This window comes from Crinia signifera, chromosome 4, assembly GCF_055691185.1.
Source record: "Crinia signifera chromosome 4, ASM5569118v1, whole genome shotgun sequence".
Taxonomy (NCBI): Eukaryota; Metazoa; Chordata; class Amphibia; order Anura; family Myobatrachidae; genus Crinia; species Crinia signifera.
This window is the reverse complement of record NC_139220.1, coordinates 10,947,874-10,971,482: the sequence shown is the minus strand read 5'-3', so window position 1 is coordinate 10,971,482 and position 23,609 is coordinate 10,947,874. Positions and strand designations below refer to the sequence as shown.

The 23,609-nt window shown below is 50.1% G+C and overlaps 1 protein-coding gene across 1 annotated transcript; it reads left to right on the top strand.

Moving 5' to 3' along the window:
• The first annotated feature begins 15,923 nt into the window (after positions 1 to 15,923).
• Positions 15,924 to 23,293, top strand: LOC146072230 (guanylyl cyclase inhibitory protein-like). Its single transcript, XM_083179562.1, has 5 exons — positions 15,924 to 16,039; positions 20,406 to 20,538; positions 21,338 to 21,487; positions 21,633 to 21,738; positions 22,494 to 23,293. Exons 1-5 carry the CDS (start codon positions 15,972 to 15,974, stop codon positions 22,646 to 22,648), a joined length of 612 nt encoding a protein of 203 aa, XP_083035688.1. The 5' UTR covers positions 15,924 to 15,971; the 3' UTR covers positions 22,649 to 23,293.
• The last annotated feature ends 316 nt before the right edge of the window (positions 23,294 to 23,609 follow it).

Genomic DNA, 23,609 nt, shown 5'->3' with positions numbered 1-23,609 from the left:
CTCCGTACCGCCCAGTGCCTTAATCCTCAACTAGCCTGGTGGGCTTTATTCTTTACACATTTTGAGTTCAAGCTATCCTTGAAATGTCAAAGCCAACGCCTTATCCCGGTCTTTATCTTCCTCCGAAGAGGAGACTCCAGCTCAATCAGTTCTTGATTCCGTGGTGTTCACAACTACCCGACTTCCTACTCCGCCTGTAGGGAAGACTTTCATACCCTCGGCTCTAAGGGAGAAGTTGCTTCTGTGGGCACATCAGTCCAAATTCTCCGGCCACTCGGGAACCCAGAAAACTTTAGAATTCCTGCGTCGGTCATATTGGTGGCGTCCAGGCCTGTGTGTCTTCATGCCCGGTATGTGCCCAACATAAGACCCCTCGTCAACCTCCAGCAGGGAAACTCTTGCCCCTGCCTATCCTGACCCATCCTTGGTCATATCTGGCCATGGACTTTGTCACAGATTTGCCTGCATCCAACGGCTACACCACCATTTGGATTATAATCGACCATTTTTCCAAGATGACCCACTTCGTACCCCTAAAGGGTCTACCCAGCGCTCCAATTCTGGCCCAATTGTTCATCACTCACGTTTTTCGACTTCATGGTCTTCTAGAGGAGATCATTTCTGACCGAGGAGTGCAATTTGTAGCTAGGTTTTGGAGGGCCTTGTGTGCGGCACTGCGGATTCAACTGAAGTTCTCAACCGTCTACCACCCTTAAACCAACGGGCAGACTGAAAGGGTGAACCAAGACTTAGAGACTTTCCTACAACTCTATCTTTCATCTTCTCAGGATAATTGGTCAGAGTTGCTTCCTTGGGCGGATTTCTCCCATAATAACACCTACCACAGTGCCAGCCAGTCCACCCCATTCTTTGTGGTTTACGGAATGCATCCACAGTTACCTGAATTCCCCAAACTGCCTGCTGGCAACCTGCCAGCGGTTAACGCCTCTTTACGCTTCTTTGCTAATATTTGGAGGAATGTCCATTCTGCTCTCCAAAAAGCCTCCATAAGGTACAAGAGGTTTGCGGATGAACGTAGATCGGCAGCTCCAGTGTATTGCACAGGTGACCGAGTAAGGTTATCCACCCGAAATCTCCATCTCAAGGTCCCAACTATGAAGATAGCTCCTCTGTATATAGGCCCCCACACCACCATAGAGGTGATTAATCCTGCCGCCGTTCGGCTTAAACTTCCCTCCTCCCTTAGGATATCCAATACCTTCTATATATCTTTGCTTAAACCTCTGATTTTGAATCGTTTCTGAAAAGATCCACCCAAATCTGTACCAGTAAAGACTCAGAGGGGTGTGGAGTTTGAGGTTCGGAAAATTTTAGATGCCGCCAAGTTCGAGGCAAGCTTCAGTTCTTAGTGGATTGGAGAGGTTATGGACCTGAGGAGAGAACTTGGGTACCGGCTTCCGGTGTCCATGAACCAGCTCTTCTAAAAGGCATCTTTCTCAGGAATCCAGCTAAGTGTCCGAAGTCCACTCCTAAAAGGTGGGGTACTGTCATGCCCCGCCGCGGCGCGGGACACGGCCGTGGCTACTCACCCCGCCGGGTGCATCGGTCCCTGCGCCGTGTTGGTGCTTGGCCGAGGGGGTCTGGGGGGGGGAAGGGGGGGACCAGGTGCCGCCATCTTGGCCGTGTCATGTGACCGGCAGGCAGGGATGGTTTTTCCCTTCTGTGGAGGGGGGATGGTCTCATCTGGCTGGGCAGGGCTATAAATCCCAGCAGGCTGTAGCCTCAGTGCTGGTACAATGCTTCAGCTGACAGAAGCATAGCTCTGCAGCAGCCTCCGGTGTCATTGTGTGGTACTACAGTCCCAGTCCCAGCTCTGCCTCTGAATCCAGCTTCTGTTTGATCCATGAACCTGCTTGTTCCCATCTCCGTTACCCAAGCCAAGTCGGCCATTTACGATACAGATAAAAGGTCCTGCAGCTCTCACGTTTAGCCGGTCTGCTTGCAGACTCTGAGTCTCTGAGCGCACGTGAGTTCTCCCAGCGAGGGGCCGCGACCTGCTGTCCAGACGTAGCAAAACCCAAACCTCCTTGCGGGGGTCCTTGGCGAAGACCGCTGGGCAGTTAGACTCCGCGCCCTCGCTACGGAGTTCCAGCCAATACTCACAGCCAGAGATTTATGCGAAGGTCTTACATTCAACCCGCTAAGCTTCAAGGGCCTCCAGTGCAGCCCACACCGGGACGGTCACCTGAGGTGGGTCCTCAATCCCCGCCGAGCGTGACACAGTGGTTCCTCAAGACTGGAATCTGAGGTAGTGGTTTTGGTGAGAGATCCTTCCTTTGCCCCGTTATCATTCCTGAGGATGTGCACAGCAAAGGTTATCAGCCCAGAGGAACCTTTACTGTGTCAGAGTCCTGGTATAGACCACTGGTCGGCTGATGCTGTAGACATACAGGGCTCAGAGGTGGGTGCCGACGTGGCTGTCTATTGCCACCAGCACCAGAACACCTAGACGTATAGCACAGATCACACATGTTGTGCCATGGGCCAGGTGCCGGTGCAGCAGTGGTCGGTTATGGAGTTAAACGCGGGACCGGCGCTCCCATTCTCCACGGGCTTGGACTCGGTGAGAGGAACAGGAATGTTCTGTGAGTGGATAAGGTGACGCAGCTGGACAACATCTCCAGATGGGACATAAAGCGGTCTTATTATCACAGCGCTGACCCCAGAGCACCAACGCCCTGGGAAGGTCTCACAGCACAAAGCGCAACAGCCAGGGAGCGTTTCATCCTGTTTACTAGAAGCGCAGCTGGAGGCCGCACGTAAGAGACTGCATATAAGAGACTGCATGTATGAGACTGCACATAAGAGACTGCACACGTAAGAGACTGCACATAAGAGACTGCATGTATGAGACTGCACATAAGAGACTGCACACGTAAGAGACTGCACATAAGAGACTGCACGTAAGAGACTGCACACGTAAGAGACTGCACGTAAGAGACTGCACGTAAGAGATTGCACATAAGAGACTGCACACGTAAGAGACTGCACATAAGAGACTGCACACGTAAGAGACTGCACATAAGAGACTGCACACGTAAGAGACTGCACATAAGAGACTGCACATAAGATACTGCACACATAAGAGACTGCACGTAAGAGACTGCACACGTAAGAGACTGCACGTAAGAGATTGCACGTAAGAGACTGCGCGTAAGAGACTGCACGTAAGGGGCCGGACGTAAGATACTGCACACATAAGAGACTGCACGTAAGAGACTGCACGTAAGAGATTGCACATAAGAGACTGCACGTAAGAGACTGCACGTAAGGGGCCGGACGTAAGAGACTGCACACATAAGAGACGTAAGCAGGGCCTTGCACCGGAGCGCCCCAGGCGAGTCGGGGTGGGGGCACCCCGGTGCCGGGTGGGCGGTGGTGGTGGTACCTGTGTAAAAAACTTGCGGCGCCGGCGTCCCTGCAGTGCTGGAGCGGGCCGGGGTGCCCGTGCCGCGGGGGTACCTGCGGCGCTGTCATTGTGTATAAAGCTGGCGGCGGCCGGCGGGGTCCCTGCAGTGAATAGAAAATAACTAGCGCTTCCCGCGCCGCCGCACGCATAGCGCTAGTTATTTTCTATTCACTCCAGGGACCCCGCCGGCCGCCGCCGCAGGTACCCCCGCGGCACGGACACCCCGGCCCGCTCCATCACTGCAGGGACGCCGGCGCCGCAAGTTTTTTACACAGTTCGCTAACCCTCCATGCTGGGGGTGAGGGGCGAACTGCCGCCCTCCAGGTGCCGGCGCCCTAGGCAAATGCCTAGAGCTGCCTAGTGGTGGCGCCGGCCCTGCATGTAAGAGACTGCACATAAGAGACTGCACGTAAGGGGCCGGACGTAAGAGACTGCACACATAAGAGACTGCACGTAAGAGACTGCACACATAAGAGACTGGATGTAAGAGACTGCATATAAGAGACTGCACGTAAGAGACTGCATGTAAGAGACTGCATGAAAGAGACTGCACGTATGAGACTGCACGTAAGAGACTGCACGTAAGAGACTGCATGTAAGAGACTGCACGTATGAGACTGCATGTAAGAGACTGCACGTAAGAGACTACATGTAAGAGACTGCACGTAAGAGACTGCATGTAAGAGACTACACATATAAGAGACTGCAATCACTCCCTAATGGATAAAAGCATGTGCACTGCAGGTGGGGCAAATGTAACGTGTGCAGAGAGAGTTAAGCTGTGTACACACGGGAAAAAATCGCTGGCAATATGGTCACTGAGCGACCATACTGCCAGTGATTGGAGTGTGCACCGGCGATAAATTGGCGGATGCGCTCTCCCGGTTTCAGCCCCCTAATGGTCGCCGGCCTCCTTGAATTACCACGATTTGCGGCTTTTCGCGGGAAGGGGAGGGGCTAAATATGCAAATCATGCCATTTGCCCCATCCCCCAGAAGTGATGCTGTCAGTCCGGAGAGGAGAGTTTAAAAGTCGGCAAGTATGCTCTATATTCCCTACCACATGCACACGCACACATAGAACTTCTAGGGGTAATTTGTTGGGAGCCAATTAGCCTACCAGTATATATTTGGACAAGTACGAGACTGGATGTATTACACTTCATGTAAGAGACTGCCTGCAAGAGACTACACATAAGAGACTGCGTGAATGAGACTGCATGTATCAGACTGCACATAAGAGACAGAATGTATGAGACTGTACATAAGAGACCGCATGTATGAGACTGCCCGTAAGGCAGAGACTGCATGTATGAGACTGCCCGTAAGGCAGAGACCGCATGTATGAGACTGCACATAAGGCAGAGACTGCATGTATGAGACTGCACATAAGATACTGCCTGCAAGAGACTGCCTGCAAGAGACTGCAGATTTGAGACTGTACATAAGAGACCGCATGTATGAGACTGCCCGTAAGGCAGAGACTGCATGTATGAGATTGCCCGTAAGGCAGAGACTGCATGTATGAGATTGCCCGTAAGGCAGAGACCGCATGTATGAGACTGCACATAAGGGCCCTAAAGCATATCTGGCTGGCAGGTGCAATGGTTGGCAACTGTGCCAAAGGCCAAAATGTTAATGTGCTTTGGGTAAAGCTGTCGAGGAACCAGCCAATGTCAAGAGGTTGATGGAAGACTCTGGAATCCAATCAGCGTGTCACCACGATGGGGGAAATCCCACCAGACAGTGGTGTCCCCGTGGTAGAGGAAAAAGAACTGTGTGGTACTAGGAGATAAACGTCTACTCTAAACTACTCACAGTCCCTCCAAGGACTGAATGGGGTTCACTGTGATGGAGGGGGGTGATCTTCAGCCTGGGAGGAGTGGTATAACAAACCAGCTGTTGGACTGGTACCACACATATTGAGCTATTTTAAGGCATTTGGAAGGAGACTGTAACAGCAGAGGTGTCTGAGAAGCAATGTTTGTTCTACAGCAGACATGACGAAAGAAGAGCAGGAACCAACAGAAGCTCCTTCTGGACCCGGCAGGAACCAGAGACCGAGGGCGTAATTCACTCCAAGACCCAACCCAGCTGCGATCTGTCCCCGGTGCCCTCTGCTAACCAACACGGGAGCTGGATCAACAACACTTAATGGGAGCCAAGTGTATTAGAAATGGTACATTGTTCCGTCCTTGGGAAAACAACGTTTTAGAAGAGGCCTTTTATTTATTTTGTTCCAAGTTTCTTTTTAATGTCACTTAAAATAAAAATGTTCTAGGAAAGATCTTTATTATACGATTTGCTCTGAAGTTGTCTCCTGAGCAAAGTGATTGACCGACTGCGGAAGACTTCAGTGCTGAGCGTCCACCTCGGCTGTCACTGTCATGTGTGCAAGGGTGTAACTACCATAGGTGCAAGGGGTACAGCTGCTATTGGGCTCAGAGCTGAAGGGGGCCCATCTTTGCTGTTTAAATTATATATGCTATATATATTTATTACCATCAGTTGCTAAATTGGGGGCCCTTACAAACTTTTGCTATGGGGCCCCTGAATGTGGGCAGGGGCCGAGGGGATTCTGCGACAAGGTGGGTGGGGGGCAGATGTGCATCCGGGCGGACCTTCAGCGCACGATAAGCAGTGAATTTCGCTGCTTATGGAGCCAAACTGAATTAGGCCCAAAATACAATCCCGGCACAATGGTACGAATGTGTTCACTTCAAAACTTGGTGTCTATTTTCATCCTCACTGTGTAATTAAATATTGCCCTAAAGGAACCGGAGAGTGACGGCGCAGCAAGTTGTGCAACAGCGGCCTCTCATTGGCCCTTATTCTGATCGGTGCGGCCAGAGCCGATTATGCGGCTAGGACCGTGTGTGCGAAACCCCGCCTTCCATACGGATCGCCAACTCCGTCCGTATGCGGTAAGAAGCTGGCCGAACGGACCGCACGTGTATTTTACACGGAATACGCCTCCTCCATCTAAGGGAACCTCCCCCATCATTCGATGGTCGCAGACCATCGAATGCAGGACCGAGTGGTCAGGCAGCTCCCGCAACCTCAGACCACACGGATATTTTTCCGTGCAAAAACAGGGATCTGGGCGGGCAGCTGACATCCGGCGATGTCATATGTCCGCCCCCTACACGTGCGTCACGGCCGCATTACCATACGTACGCCCAGCGTTTGCATGGGAACGCCCATGAAACGCGAGGCGTATGCATATGGTAATGAGCCCAAATAGCCCTTCACGCCCCTCTCCACCCCCTGTTCGGAGTGTTCACATATCATGCGGGATTTGGCCGTACGCCCCGCTCGCACATGCGCAGAGACGCCTCTGCACATGCGCAGACACAAAACATCGGCGGGCCGAACGCACGCGGATATATCTGCACCGATCAGAATAAGGGCCATTATCACAAAGAATTTCCTCCAACTTTTGAAAAAATTCAGAACTACAATATAACACTTGTGATTTATGGTTGGCCGTGGGGCCGGTTGGTGGCCAGTCATTTGCATGTTGTCATGGTGATGGGGCTGTTTATATTTGCCGGCCTGGAGCCAGCGGCGCTGAGAGGAGGGGGCCCATGCGAAGTCTTCGATTGTCGCCCTCCTCTCCGGAGGTGCAAAGACTCTGACATTGTGCTAAAATCTACTGCGCAGGTGCTGGTCTCCGAGAACATGGCGCCCGTGCAGCGTTCCCGAGGACACCCCGATTGCACATGTATGAATCACCGGAAAATGGCTGCAACAGAGAGGTGAGTGATTAATGGGTGCAGGACGTGCTCAGAACACATATATTTGCCCACTGGGAAGGTAAAGTAGGAACATATCGGTTTAAATAAAAAAAATCACGACAAACTAATGTCAAACTTTTCCCGGGTGTGGATCATTTTAGCAACCACACAACGACAGTCATTAGATTGACACAGTTGGGTCGACAGGCAGGAAGTTCGATAGGGTTATAGGTCGACATAGTTGAAGGTCGACAGGTGTCTAGGTCGACATGGTTTTTGGTCGACATAGCGTTAGGTCGACATGGTTTATGTCAACAGGTCGCGAGGTCGACATGGTTTTTTTCACTGTTATTTGACCCGAATGTCGACATGGACACGCGAGCGATGCTTCGGACACGGTGTCTCTCTGCACTCGGTAAACTATTTTATTCTCCCACCATGCCCTAGTGGATGGTAGGGCATTAAATACCGCATGTCGGCACATATCGGCTCAAAAAACAGTGAAAAAAAACATATCGACCTCGCGACCTGTCGACATAACCCATGTCGAGCTAACGCTATGTTGACCTAAAACCATGTCGACCTTGTCCCCTGTCCACCTAGACACCTGCCGACCTTCAACCATGTCGACCTAGAACCCTGTCGACCTTCCTGCCTGTCGACCCAATGGTGTCAACCTAACTGTGGTCGATAATACGACCGTAAGTCACTTTCCCATGTCGATAATTTTGCTTGTGTCGACCATGATGAACTAATGCATGTCAACCCATTTCATATGTTCACTTTCTGCCTGTCGACCAATAGTGGTTGACCTACCCTTTACGAGTTGAGTGCTGTTTAGTGCAAATGTCCCCAGTAAATGTCCCCTTACTGGCTGTAATGTGAGGAGAATCTGTGGGTATTGACCCTCCTGGTGCGATCACCCAGTGACTCCAGCCTTGCTCCGGTTATACGCCCTGTTTTATAATAAGCAGGCGACCTGTGAACCAGGGACGGGGATAATCCCATCGCAGCCAGCGCCAGACACTTGTATAACTAGAGTCTGTCTCTCCTGATCCCCTCCCAATTCTCTCTCCACTCGCTGGCATCGTTATGTGCTGCAAATGTCTAATATCTTTAATTAGAAACAGAAAACATACAAACAAAGCAATCAGAAGCTGTTAGTTCCTCCTTAGAAGGCAACAAAAACAGTTATATTATATAAAAGATCTATTGGACTCTGAGACATTTGCACTCAACACTTGCGGAATCTGTATCAGAAGAAGGGTCTCGTAAAGGGTAGGTCAACCACTAGGGTGTGGTATAAATCACCGACAGTCGGGATTCCGACAGTCATTACTCAGACATCGGAATCCCGACGGTAAAGCGGGGTGAGCGCAATGAAGCCCCTTGCGGGCTCGCTACGCTTGCCACCTATTTTATTCTCCCTCTATGGGGGTCATGGACCCCCACGGGGGAGCAGTCGGGATTCCGACGTCGGAGTATTGACTGTCGAAATCCCGACTGTCGGGGAGCCATCCGGCACCCCATTTACTCAGATGGAGATTTCTAATGAAGACGGGATGGTGCCCATAGCAACCAATCAAATTCTAATTCAATAGAACCCCATCTTAGTACATTTCTTCTTATACTTTCTGTATTGTATTTACTTATTACACAAACCGGCTCATGCCGACATCACAGACACTCCCGATAATAATACCCCAATAATTACATCATTGGAGAGAAGATAAAGTGGGATGTCCCAAAAAAGCCACAGCAAGTGCTGATAGAGAGAGGGAGGGGGAAAGAAGGGGAAGGTAAAAAAAGAGAGGGAGAGAGAGCAGGGAGGGAGGGAGAGAGAGGGGGAGGGAGAGAGAAAGATGTAAAGCCGGGCTGTTGATACATCGGCAGCTTTGCATCCCCCATAGAAACCTATGGGGGATGCGGCCGGCGGCGCTGCAGGGAGGATCGCAGTTGGGATTGGAGATTCCTGCTGCGGTCCCCCTTTAATACATTCAGGTGATACTTAATATTTGCGGTTAACCCCTGAAAACGGGTATTTTCGGAGATTTAGCCGCAAATATTACATGATAAATGGGGCCCTATGGGAGAGAAGGGGAGGTAGAGGGGCAGAGAGTTATACCCCTTTTACACCGCCACAAAACCCGGGTCAGGGCGAGGTCATGTGAAGCCTTGCGGACTGTTGTTGGGAATTTCCAGGTGACATGTGACTTCTCACCCGCTGGACGGGATGAATGGCCTGTATATAATCAGCCATGTGACTTCTCACCCGCTGGACGGGATGAATGGCCTGTATATAATCAGCCATGTGACTTGTCACCCGCTGGACGGGATGAATGACCTGTATATAATCAGCCATGGGACTTTTCACCCGCTGGACGGGATGAATGGCCTGTATATAATCAGCCATGTGACTTGTCACCCGCTGGACGGGATGAATGACCTGTATATAATCAGCCATGGGACTTCTCACCCGCTGGACGGGATGAATGGCCTGTATTATATAATCAGCCATGGGACTTCTCACCCGCTGGACGGGATGAATGGCCTGTATATAATCAGCAATGTGACTTCTCACCCGCTGGACGGGATGAATGGCCTGTATATAATCAGCCATGTGACTTCTCACCCGCTGGACGGGATGAATGGCCTGTATATAATCAGCCATGTGACTTCTCACCTGCTGGACGGGATGAATGGCCTGTACATAATCAGCCATGTGACTTCTCACGCGCTGGACGGGATGAATGGCCTGTACATAATCAGCCATGTGACTTCTCACCCGCTGGACGGGATGAATGGCCTGTATATAATCAGCCATGTGACTTCTCACCTGCTGGACGGGATGAATGGCCTGTACATAATCAGCCATGTGACTTCTCACGCGCTGGACGGGATGAATGGCCTGTACATAATCAGCCATGTGACTTCTCACCCGCTGGACGGGATGAATGGCCTGTACATAATCAGCCATGTGACTTCTCACCCGCTGGACGGGATGAATGGCCTGTACATAATCAGCCATGGGACTTCTCACCCGCTGGACGGGATGAATGGCCTGTACATAATCAGCCATGTGACTTCTCACCCGCTGGACGGGATGAATGGCCTGTACATAATCAGCCATGTGACTTCTCACCCGCTGGACGGGATGAATGGCCTGTACATAATCAGCCATGTGACTTCTCACCCGCTGGACGGGATGAATGGCCTGTACATAATCAGCCATGTGACTTCTCACCTGCTGGACGGGATGAATGGCCTGTACATAATCAGCCATGTGACTTCTCACGCGCTGGACGGGATGAATGGCCTGTACATAATCAGCCATGTGACTTCTCACCCGCTGGACGGGATGAATGGCCTGTACATAATCAGCCATGTGACTTCTCACCCGCTGGACGGGATGAATGGCCTGTACATAATCAGCCATGTGACTTCTCACCCGCTGGACGGGATGAATGGCCTGTACATAATCAGCCATGTGACTTCTCACCCGCTGGACGGGATGAATGGCCTGTATATAATCGGCCATGTGACTTCTCACCCGCTGGATGGGATGAATGGCCTGTATATAATCAGCCATGTGACTTCTCACCCGCTGGACGGGATGAATGGCCTGTATATAATCAGCCATGTGACTTCTCACCCGCTGGACGGGATGAATGGCCTGTACATAATCAGCCATGTGACTTCTCACCCGCTGGACGGGATGAATGGCCTGTACATAATCAGCCATGTGACTTCTCACCCGCTGGACGGGATGAATGGCCTGTATATAATCGGCCACGTGAATTCTCACCCGCTGGACGGGATGAATGGCCTGTATATAATCGGCCACGTGACTTCTCACCCGCTGGACGGGATGAATGGCCTGTATATAATCGGCCACGTGACTTCTCACCCGCTGGATGGGATGAATGGCCTGTATATAATCAGCCATGTGACTTCTCACCCGCTGGACGGGATGAATGGCCTGTATATAATCAGCCATGTGACTTCTCACCCGCTGGACGGGATGAATAGCCTGTACATAATCAGCCATGTGACTTCTCACCCGCTGGACGGGATGAATGGCCTGTATATAATCAGCCATGTGACTTCTCACCCGCTGGACGGGATGAATGGCCTGTATATAATCAGCCACGTGACTTCTCACCCGCTGGACGGGATGAATGGCCTGTACATAATCGGCCACGTGACTTCTCACCCGCTGGACGGGATGAATGGCCTGTATATAATCAGCCATGTGACTTCTCACCCGCTGGACGGGATGAATGGCCTGTATATAATCGGCCACGTGACTTCTCACCCGCTGGACGGGATGAATGGCCTGCATATAATCAGCCACGTGACTTCTCACCCGCTGGACGGGATGAATGGCCTGTATATAATCGGCCACGGGACTTCTCACCCGCTGGACGGGATGAATGGCCTGTATATAATCGGCCATGTGACTTCTCACCCGCTGGACGGGATGAATGGCCTGTATATAATCGGCCACGTGACTTCTCACCCGCTGGACGGGATGAATGGCCTGTATATAATCGGCCATGTGACTTCTCACCCGCTGGACGGGATGAATGGCCTGCATATAATCGGCCACGTGACTTCTCACCCGCTGGACGGGATGAATGGCCTGTACATAATCGGCCACGTGACTTCTCACCCGCTGGACGGGATGAATGGCCTGTATATAATCAGCCATGTGACTTCTCACCCGCTGGATGGGATGAATGGCCTGTACATAATCGGCCATGTGACTTCTCACCCGCTGGACGGGATGAATGGCCTGTATATAATCAGCCATGTGACTTCTCACCCGCTGGACGGGATGAATGGCCTGTATATAATCAGCCATGTGACTTCTCACCCGCTGGACGGGATGAATGGCCTGTATATAATCAGCCACGGGACTTCTCACCCGCTGGACGGGATGAATGGCCTGTACATAATCAGCCATGTGACTTCTCACCCGCTGGACGGGATGAATGGCCTGGACATAATCAGCCTTAGCTCCTTGTGAATGGGTCTGTGACGCGGCGATCCTCCCCAGGAATAGTTGTTGCTCAGTCCAGCATGGTGGCAGGGAGATTAGGAAGCTTGTGCTAATGGGGATGTATGCAGATCGCTGTTGTCTTACGCTCCTGAATCAATGATTTCTGGCCCAGCTGCGTCACAGGAAATCTCACACACGTCTGTGCGGCATCGCTTCGTTAGTGACGCGGCGACTTAATCGTTTTACAAAGTACACGTCGCTATTTAATCCCATTATAGATCCGGAAGAGATCCAATGTAAATAAACAATGCAGGTTATTTCCCTCCAAACATCCTCTGCACCCCCCCCCCCCCCCTGACCCCGCCGCACTAACACGCAGACAGTAAGCTTCTCTGCCCACAAATAACAGGGTCAGGTCAGTCATTTGTATTTTTTTTTGGAATCATATGACGCCGCCAGGGACCCTGTTTAGTATCAGAACACAGGGCAAAATCTGTCTCTAATGGACAAACCCCTGCTGCACTGCAGGCGGAGCAGATGTAACAGGTGCATAGAGATTTAGATTTGGGTGGGGTGTTTTCCAACTGAAATCTAAATTGCAGTGGAAGAATAAAGCAGCCAGTATCTACTCTGCACAGAAACAAAATGATACACCCAAACCTAACTCTCTCTGCACCTGTTACATCTGCCCCACCTGCAGCGCAGCATGGTTTTGACTATTAGAGAAAGATTTTGCTTTAGGGATCCATGCTGAGCCCATCACAACAATGTACCATTAGGTAATGCAGTGGCGGCAGTTCTACGGGCTCATCTGAACCCCTCTCATTTGATTGACACTGTGTTGTCCCAGGGGTCCATACCAGGCGCCTGTAGATGGTGGGGCTCCCTTCCCATTTGTCGGCAGTGACGACTGTAGCAAACTGTCCCACTGCGTCCTTATTACCCCGGGTGACTCGCTGGGTAAGAGGATAGTCCCAATGGCTCGCACGCAAGAGACAGCATCCAGGAGCTTCTGTGACACAAATATCTGCTGAACTATTTAACCTCTCGGAGAGCACACTCGGGTCGGCCTCGTTCTATACCGGCGCCAGATTATGATCTGTGTTGTTGTAGACGTATTTTGTTATCCTGCGGACAAAAGCAGCTGCCGTGTGGGTGATCTGCCTCTTCTGGCCAGGGTCAGGCTGGGATAACAAATATAGTTATTCTCAAATCATGGAATGAGTCAGAGGATTATACAACTAGGGGCGCCATCATGAAAACAGACGACTTATGATCATTCACTAAATATGGTGTAACAGTGTAATGTGGGCTAGTTGACATGAGGGAGATCGCTAGACTAACGAGGGAGAGAGGGAGATTGCTGTTATGTCAGGGAGTCTCCTGCATAATGCAGGAGGGGAGGTAACTATGATGTAACTGTGTAATGTGGGCTAGGTGACATGAGGGAGATTGCTAGACTAATGAGGGAGAGAGGGAGATTGCTGCTATGTCAGGGAGTCTCCTGCATAATGCAGGAGGGGAGGTAACTATGATGTAACTGTGTAATGTGGGCTAGGTGACATGAGGGAGATTGCTAGACTAATGAGGGAGAGAGGGAGATTGCTGCTATGTCAGGGAGTCTCCTACAGAATGCAGGAGGGGAGGTAACTATGATGTACAGTAACAGTGTATTGTGGACTAAGTGACATGAGGGACATTGCTACACTAATGAGGGAGAGAGGGAGATTGCTGCTATGTCAGGGAGTCTCCTGCAGAATGCAGAAGGGGAGGTAACTATGATGTAAAGGCACCCATACACTAGCCGATTTTGGTCAGATTTCGGCCAGATCAGTCGGATCTGGCCGAAATCGGACCAAAATCGTCTAGTTTTGATGTCCCCTCAGATCCGATGCGCGGTCCCGTGCGCATATGATCTTCGTCGGGTGGTCGGACTGCTGTACGTCCGACCACCCGACTTGGGACCTAGTGGGGCGGCGCGGCGGTGGAGGGAGCAGGGGGGGCTGGGGACGCTGCGGGGGACACAGGCGGCATAGAGCCGGGCAGGGGGAGCCGGGAGCTGTCAGTACTGAATAAAAAAAAAAAAAGCCCATCCAATGAATGAGCGGCCTGTGATTGGCTGAGCGCTCTCTCAGCCAGTCAGCAATTGGCTGAGAGAGCGCTCAGCCAATCACAGGCTGCCAATTCATTGTATAGGCTTTTTTTTCTAGCACTGACAGCCCTCGGCTCCCTCTGCCCGGCTCTATGCCGCCTGTGTCCCCCGCAGCGTCCCCAGCCCCCCCTGCTCCCACCAGCAGCCCTGCTCTGTAGCCCCCCCCCCTCCCCTGCTCCCCGGGTTTTTTACATGTGATAAATCGAGACGATTTATCACATGTAAAAAATGGCACATCAAGTGCCAATCTAATCAAGCTCCCCCGTGGAGCAGCCAGGGAAGCTCAGGGGGAAGTCTGGGGCGACTTGTCCTAAGGACAAGTCGCCCTAGTGTATGGGGGCCTTAACAGTGTAATGTGGGCTAGGTGACATGAGGGAGATTGCTAGACTAATAAGGAAGAAAGGGAGATTGCTGTTATTTTAGGGAGTCTCCTGCAGAATGCAGGAGGGGAGGTAACTATGCCTCTATCAATGACCCCCTGTCCTCTATCAGTAACCCCCATCCTCAATCAGTGACCCCCTGTCCTCTATCAGTGACCCAAGTCCCCTATCAGTGACCCAAGTCCCCTATCAGTGACCTCCAATCGCAGTGACCCCCAGTCCCCTATCAGTGACCCCCAGTCCTGAGCGACATATGGGGGCAATAACAAGAAACAACTGGCAGAGATGCCCAGGGGAGCTTACAGACAAGGTGGCATCTAGAATATCTGATGCACAACCTTCTGGAATTGTATTCCAGAACATTGCAAGCAAAAAGGTTGACATGGAAATTGTCGACACATGAAAAGGTTGACATGAGTTTTTATTTTTTGGTATTGTACATTTAATCACATCCAAATTTAGTGTACGGCATCTCCTCCATGGCTCGCCATGCTTCGGGTCCTACAAAAATGCATGTCGACTTTCACGCGTCGACTATTTCCCTGTCTGCATTTTGCTTATGTCGACCTTCTTAATTTTGACCGTATGGTGTCGACCTATTGTGAAAAACGCATGTTGAGGTTTCCGTGATTCAACCATTTCCCTGTGTGGCCTTTTTCCAGTGTCGACCTTGTGCATGAAGGGGGGGGGGGGGCTTGCCGGGTGATGGGGGTCGCCGTGCCACGACGCTCCCCAGGGATGGGGCTGCTTGCTGGGTGACGCAGCGTTGGGGGACCAGCTCCAAACTGCCGCCCTCCAGCTGCAAAGGCCTATGGCTGCCTAGTGGTGGCGCCGGCCCTGTTTGTCCCCCACACTTTACTTTTTGTATTCTTTGTGGACAAATAGGACCGTGAGATGCAGCCATACTATGAGTACAGTTGGCCGTCGTCAGCTCACGTCGGTCAGATTTCCCTGGCATTTGCTGGCACCAGCCCTTTCGCCTAGGCCCGAGCGGTGAGGTTCGATGTCCTCCTCCGTCACAACCGTTACACCCGATTAATAAGTACAAATATTATCTTTAGCATCCAAACTGCAGGGTGGTTCGGGCTGCGCTGTGCTGCCGTTAAAGTGGATTATAGGACATGTAATCACATTAGTGGAGGGCTGGGCCGCCTGAGAAGATTAAATACTTTCAATGTAATTTGGGAGATGCAAAGTCCCCTAATCTTTCACCTGATATAAATTCTGGCCAGCGCTACGGGCGGGATCAAGTTCCCTGATGTCGTTCAGCGATGGGTCAGGTGGCATCGATACCACGGAAAAGCGGCATGTACGTCTTGGAGCTACATGAATGGTATAGGTAATTTTTTTGTATATATCTTACATAGTCACATATTACATAGTAGGTAAGGCTGAAAAAAGACGTGCGTCCATCTAGTTCAACCTGGTATAGATATCCATTGCTGATTTGGTAGGTTCTGGTATTTTACAGACAGATTATATTTCTTATTTGTACCCATGGATATTTTTCTCCAGCAAATGTTTGTCCAACTTTGCCTTGAACGCATTTAATGAGCCAGCCGTTACCACCTCTCTGGGAAGAGAGTTCCAGAGTTTGACTGTTCTGACCGTAAAGAAATTCTTTCTACTAGCTGAATGAAATCTTTTTTCTTCTAATCTATACTCATGCCCTCGCGTCCTAGATTCCTTTCTAGTAGAAAAGAGGGTGTGTGACAGTTCCTTATATTGGCCCTTGATATACTTGTACATGTTGAGCATGTCCCACCTTAAACGTCTCTTTTCCAATGTAAATAGTCCCAAATTGCTTAATCTCTCCCCGTAGCTTAAATTCTCCATTCCCCTAATAAGCTTTGTTGCTCGCCTTTGGATTTTTTCTAATTCTATGATGTCCTTTTTATAGTGTGGGGCCCAGAACTGTACTCCGTACTCGAGGTGAGGTCTCACCAATGCTTTATACAGTGGCATAATTACCCGTGAGTCCCTAGTTTCCATTCCTCTCTTAATACATGCCAGAATTTTGTTGGCTTTTTTGTAGCTACATTACAATGGGCACTACATCCCAGTTTGTTGTCTATTTGGACTCCTAGATCCTTTTCAAGTATGGAATTACCCAGTTCCTCTCCGCTAAGGTTGTAACTTGCACACTGGTTGTGTCTCCCAAGGTGCATAACCTTACATTTATCTACATTGAACCTCATCTTCCATTTTTTTGCCCACTCATCTAGAATTGCAAGATCATTTTGAAGCATGGTGACATCTTTTGATGATTTGATTACTTTGCTAAGTTTTGTATCGTCCGCAAAGATGGATACATTGCTGAGTAACCCTATCCCAATATCGTTAATAAAAATGTTAAACAGAATGGGCCCCAAAACCGAACCCTGGGGCACTCCACTTAGTACCGGTATTGTATCTGATACGGCACCATTCACAACCACTCTTTGTTCTACATAGCCAATTCCCTACCCATCTGCAGATATTTTCACCCAATCCTAGGTTCTCCATTTTATTAATCAATCTCTTGTGTGGGACAGTATCAAATGCTTTAGCGAAATCTAGGAAAATCACATCTACAGCATTTTCATTATCAAGGTTTTTGCTAACCTCTTCATAGAACCCTAGTAGATTAGTTTGGCATGAACGATTTTTCACGAACCCATGTTGGTTAGTACTGAGTAGACGGTGATGGTCTAAATATTCCTGGATACCATCCCTTAAAAATCCTTCAAATAGTTTACCCACAATTGATGTTAAACTAACGGGTCTGTAATTAGCGGGATCTTCCTTTTTTCCTTTTTTGAATATAGGCACTACCTCTGCTATTCTCCAATCTTTTGGTACTATACCCGACGATAGTGACTTGCTAAAGATATAATGTAGGGGGGTAGCTAGTTCATCCCTTAATTCCATTAATACCCTCGGATGAATCCCATTTGGCCCTGGTGATTTATTTGTTTCTAGTTGTCTTGATTACACTTAGATACAATGGTGAGGTGGAAGTGCCCTGTTTATGTTGTACTTGGAACAAACCGTGCTGTGGATCCAGGGGGAGTGGGGGGCAAATACCTTTCTTTATGTTGTGTGTTCAGGGTAAATACTGGCTGCTTTTGCATGTAGCCCTCACACAATACAGGACAGCTTATTTTAGAGCTGGCTACAGATTATCTGATTTTTTCAACGATTTGCAGGATAACAATATAGTTAATGATATTTTCCAGCCTATCGACTCATGTGTACGCACTATAGTGTTAATGATGGGAGCTCCCAAGGGTTCTTAATGACCCTCATCTGTCTGCTAGTCTATGTGCCTATATGGTGCCCTGTCCATCTGTCTGACTGCCCATCTATGTGCCTATATGGTGCCCTGTCTGTCTGACTGCCCATCTATGCGCCTATATGGTGCCCTGTCTGTCTGCCCATCTATGCGCCTATATTGTGCCCTGTCCATCTACCCGCCTATATGGTGCCCTGTCCGTCTGTCTGACTGCCCATCTATGCGCCTATATGGTGCCCTGTCTGTCTGCCCATCTATGCGCCTATATTGTGCCCTGTCCGTCTACCCGCCTATATGGTGCCCTGTCCATCTATGCACCTATATGGTGCCCTGTCTGTCTGCCCGTCTATGCCCCCATAAAGTGCCCTTTCTGTCTGTCTGCCCATCTATGCGCCTATATGGTGCCCTGTCTGTCTGCCCATCTATGCGCCTATATTGTGCCCTGTCCGTCTACCCGCCTATATGGTGCCCTGTCCATCTATGCTCCTATATGATGCCCTGTCCATCTGTCTGACTGCCCATCTATGCGCCTATATGGTGCCCTGCCCGTCTGTCCCCATGGTGGCCTGTCTGTCTGCCCTTCTATGCTCCCATATGGTGCCCTGTCCATCTGCCCGTCTATGCGCCTATATGGTGCCCTCTCTGTCTGTCTGCTCGTCTATGCCCCATATGGTGCCCTTTCCATCTGTCTGTCTGCCCGCCAACTATGCCCCATATGATGCCCTGTCCATCTGTCTGACTGCCCATCTATGCACCTATATGGTGCCCTGTCTGTCTGCCCGTCTATGCCCCCATAAAGTGCCCTGTCTGTCTGTCTGTCTATGCGCCTATATGGTGCCCTGTCCGTCTGTCTGACTGCCCATCTATGCGCCTATATTGTGCCCTGTCAAGGCGTGTGTTCAGTGATTGTGTTGGATCGGTTTCTATTCAGTTTTTTTATTTGTTTTATACCCGCCTATATGGTGCCCTGTCTGTCTGTCTGACTGCCCATCTATGCGCCTATATTGTGCCCTGTCTGTCTGCCCATCTATGCGCCTATATTGTGCCCTGTCCGTCTACCCACCTATATGGTGCCCTGTCCATCTATGCACCTATTTGGTGCCCTGTCTGTCTGCCCGTCTATGCCCCCATTAAGTGCCCTTTCTGTCTGTCCCCATGGTGCCCTGTCTGTCTGCCTTTCTATGCTCCCATATGGTGCCCTGTCCATCTGCCCGTCTATGTGCCTATATGGTGCCCTGTCTGTCTGTCTGCTCGTCTATGCCCCATATGGTGCCTTGTCCATCTGTCTGTCTGCCCGCCAACTATGCCCCATATGATGCCCTGTCCATCTGTCTGTCTGGCCATCTATGCGCCTATATGGTGCCCTGTCCGTCTGCCTGTCTATGCGCCTATATGGTGCCCTGTCCGTCTGCCTGTCTATGCGCCTATATGGTGCCCTGTCCATCTATGCGCCTATATGGTGCCCTGTCCGTCTATGCGCCTATATGGTGCCCTGTCCATCTGCCCGTCTATGCGCCTATATGGTGCCCTGTCCATCTGCCCGTCTATGCGCCTATATGGTGCCCTGTCTGTCTGCTCGTCTATGCCCCATATGGTGCCCTGTCCGTCTGTCTGTCTGCCCACCAACTATGCCCCATATGGTGCCCTGTCCATCTGTCTGTCTATGCGTCTATATGGTGCCCTGTCCGTCTGTCTGTCTATGCGTCTATATGGTGCCCTGTCCGTCTGTCTGGCTATGCGTCTATATGGTGCCCTGTCCGTCTGTCTGTCTATACGTCTATATGGTGCCCTGTCCGTCTGTCTGGCTATGCGTCTATATGGTGCCCTGTCCGTCTGTCTGGCTATGCGTCTATATGGTGCCCTGTCCGTCTGTCTGGCTATGCGTCTATATGGTGCCCTGTCCGTCTGTCTGGCTATGCGCCTATATGGTGCCCTGTCCGTCTGTCTGGCTATGCGTCTATATGGTGCCCTGTCCGTCTGTCTGTCTATACGTCTATATGGTGCCCTGTCCGTCTGTCTGGCTATGCGTCTATATGGTGCCCTGTCCGTCTGTCTGGCTATGCGTCTATATGGTGCCCTGTCCGTCTGTCTGGCTATGCGCCTATATGGTGCACTGTCCGTCTATGCGCCTATATGGTGCCCTGTCCGTCTGTCCATCTATGCCCCCATGTTGCTATAGACAACCAATCAGAATCTATTTCTTATTTATTTGGTATACGGTTATAAGGTCGATCCACTGAAGGTCAACATGGCTAAGGTCGACAAGGTTGGAGGGAGAATAGAATAGTGTGCCATGCTAGGGGACGCGGTACTCTTTCACGGTGTCCATGTCGACTATGTCAACATTTGGGACAAAAAAAAAACGTGGAAAACTCACCTGGACCTTTGGACGTCTGCAGTCGTTTCACGCCGCCAGTTTTGTCTCTTGCAGAAAGTTTGTGCAGGAGTGTCCCAGCGGTCTGATCACTCTGCACGAGTTTCGCAAGTACTTCTGTGACTGTACGGTGGGAGACGAGTCCTCGGAATACGCCGAGCAGCTGTTCCGAGCGCTGGATAACAACGGGGTAAGAGATGCTGCAATTATCCCCAGGGAAACGCTTTTACAGATTCAACAAATGTCTGTGTGTATAAGTAGAAAACCAGCACTAAGGATCTGACCACAGCCCATATGACAAGTCCAGGTGTTGTCAATAGCAACCAGATTCTACCCACTGTATCATTTATCTAGTACAATAACTTTTATTAAATAACAGCGAGAATCTAATTGGGTGCTGGGGCGACGCCTCCCCATTTCCCATTTAACAGATGTGATAAATACCCCCCCACACACACACACTTAAATTGGGTGCGGTTCAATAGATTTACAGTAAACCGTCACATTCAAGAGGTCATCCCCAAGTGGTTGCCGTGCAAACGGTCACCAGGGTCAAAAGGTCAAAATGTTATTCGGTAGGAAATGTCAACAGGTACAAAAGGTTGTTCTGGTGAAATTGTTGACACAAAAATGGTTGACAGGCTTTTTTTTGGGGGTGTAGTTTTGTATGTTTCACTTATCTTGCCAGGTTACTATTCCCAGCCATATGCCAGGTGGTTGGTAAATGATGAAAAAGTTGAAGAAAAAAAAAACATTGTCATGTCAACATTTCAAACCCATTATTTTTAAGCACTGTCTATCTATTTCATGCCGGACTTTTTACCCTGCTGACCTTTGCATGTCGAACATTTGGTGCCGACTGTACGATACCCCCTATACCATCGGCAGCAATAGTCATATTAGTAAATGAGGGCTATAAATACTGAATGATACCGGGGGTTATTTTTGCACTACGGTAGCTAATTGCTGCCGTTGTTCCCTGGCCGTAGGACGGAATCGTGGACTTCCGGGAATATGTCACCGCAATCAGCATGCTGGCTCATGGTTCTCCCGAGGACAAACTCAAGTGGTCTTTCAGACTGTACGACAAGGACAATGACGGGGCCATTACCCGCTTAGAAATGCTGGAAATCATGAAGGTCTGTACCCTGTGAAGGCCCTGGTGTTATAGGTACCAGCCGTCGGTAGATGATGAGTCTGGGAGATCGTTGGGAAGAGCTGATTGCGAGTTATAAGCTGTTGGATTTCTGCCGCTGCATTCATGGATAACAATCTATTTTACAGGCGGTGTATAAGATGAGTTTCGCGGCTTCCCTCACTAAGGCCAACCCCCTGACGGCAGAAGAGTGCACTAACCGCATCTTTATTCGCCTGGATAAAGACCACGATGGTAAACATTGAATCCACTATTCTAACAAAACAATAAGGGCTAAGAATGTTACAGTCAATGGGTGCTGTACCACCACCAATAGTTAAAGAGGTTGGGACATTGAGCAATGGCTAAAGTCAAGGCTTTCTGACCAGGTCCCCGTTCCCACATGGTTTTATAGGGATCGTCACCCTTTACATTGGACCCAGGTCTTCCAGCAGCCCGGGTCTACCGGCTTACAGATATGATGTCAAGCTGTTTGGTCCCCAGCCAATCCGTGCCTTTTAGGTGTTACCTGGGCGAGGCAGTACCAAGGAGAATGACACACCCTGTTCCACCTAGGGATGGATGGTCATCGTGTGCTCCCAATTGATGGCAAACCTATGGGTGACCATCAATGGTATCAAGCTATATTATGGAAGACCATTACATAGTTCAATACCATCAACCATGGAAGACCATCAATGGTCAACCAACATGAATGGTCATCCACGTTCTTTCACTGATTGGCTTGAGGGCCAATCACAGTCTGAGGGTGGGTCTTTGTGGTGTCAGAGGGAGGTGCTATACTTTGTTTTATACTAACGATTAGGTTAGACTCTTTGGTTCTCCCCCATCATGGCAAAAGCATTTGAAATTGGGTATAGACCATTGGGACCACCTAATATTGGGGAGACCACAACCATCCAGACATAAGCCACGCAGCTTGCGCACATCGCATCAGGTCTTGCGTTATGGTATGTGCTGAGTTATCGCCCATCTTTCCTTCATTCCAGCTATCATTAGCCTCCAGGAGTTCGTGGACGGGTCCCTGGATGACGACTGGATCCGTGGGATGCTGGAATGTGACCTGAGCACTGTGGAACTGCAGAAGCCCGCTCCATATATACATTCGCGGTCCCGGGAGAGCATGTTCAGCAATAAGCCGTAACACTTTGTAATATACAAATATCGGGCCGGGTGTATTGCGGTGCTAAATGCTGGCTCAGAGGTTTTATTTAAAGGGGCAATCATTTACAAGGTATAGTTTAGCCTTGCAATTGATTGTCCCTTTAAAGAAACATCCCAGTTTGGCCGGCGTCCCACACAGCCACCGAACTCGCGCCACAATACATCCCATCCACTGTCTCTTCATTTGTCTACTTGTAAATCTGACTTTTTTTTTTAAAACTGCTGTATGTATCTTCTGCCTTTATAACAAGAGCTGCTACATGATCAGACCTTAGCCAAAGCCTTACAGATGAAACAGACAGTAAAATAACATTTATCTCACTGGGATCTGTAGTTAGTACATATCATGGCTTATGGCTCTGGGGACCCTGCTCCTCCCACTGTATAACTCTCAGTCTGTGACTTCCTGCTGCCTCCATTCCCCTCCTCACATCATGTCACTGCCCCTGTCACATGCAGCCCTGTCCTCACTGACACATCCCTCATCTCCTGATATACTCTGTGCTGCTGAGGACCCTGCTCCTCCCACTTTATAACTCTCAGTCTGTGGCTTCCTGCTGCCTCCATTCCCCTACTCACATCATGTCACTGCCCCTGTCACATGCAGCCCTGTCCTCACTGGCACATCACTCATCTCCTGATATACTCTGTGCTGCTGGGGACCCTGCTCCTCCCACTATATAACTCTCAGTCTGTGGCTTCCTGCTGCCCCCATTCCCCTCCTCACATCATGTCACTGCCCCTGTCACATGCAGCCCTGTCCTCACTGACACATCACTCATCTCCTGATATACTCTGTGCTGCTGGGGACCCTACTCCTCCCCCTATATAACGCTCAGTCTGTGGCTTCCTGCTGCCTCCATTCCCCTCCTCACATCATGTCACTGCCCCTGTCACATGCAGCCCTGTCCTCACTGACACATCACTCATCTCCTGACATA

What these genes read in the sequence shown, in the direction of transcription:
- LOC146072230 (XM_083179562.1), top strand. Translation starts at nt 15,972, where the DNA reads ATGGGTCAGGTGGCATCGATACCACGGAAAAGCGGCATGTACGTCTTG. An exon ending in GAGCTACATGAATGGTATAG is followed by an intron (nt 16,040 to 20,405) that starts GTAATTTTTTTG and finishes TGTCTCTTGCAG; the next exon opens with AAAGTTTGTGCAGGAGTGTC. An exon ending in GAGCGCTGGATAACAACGGG is followed by an intron (nt 20,539 to 21,337) that starts GTAAGAGATGCT and finishes CCCTGGCCGTAG; the next exon opens with GACGGAATCGTGGACTTCCG.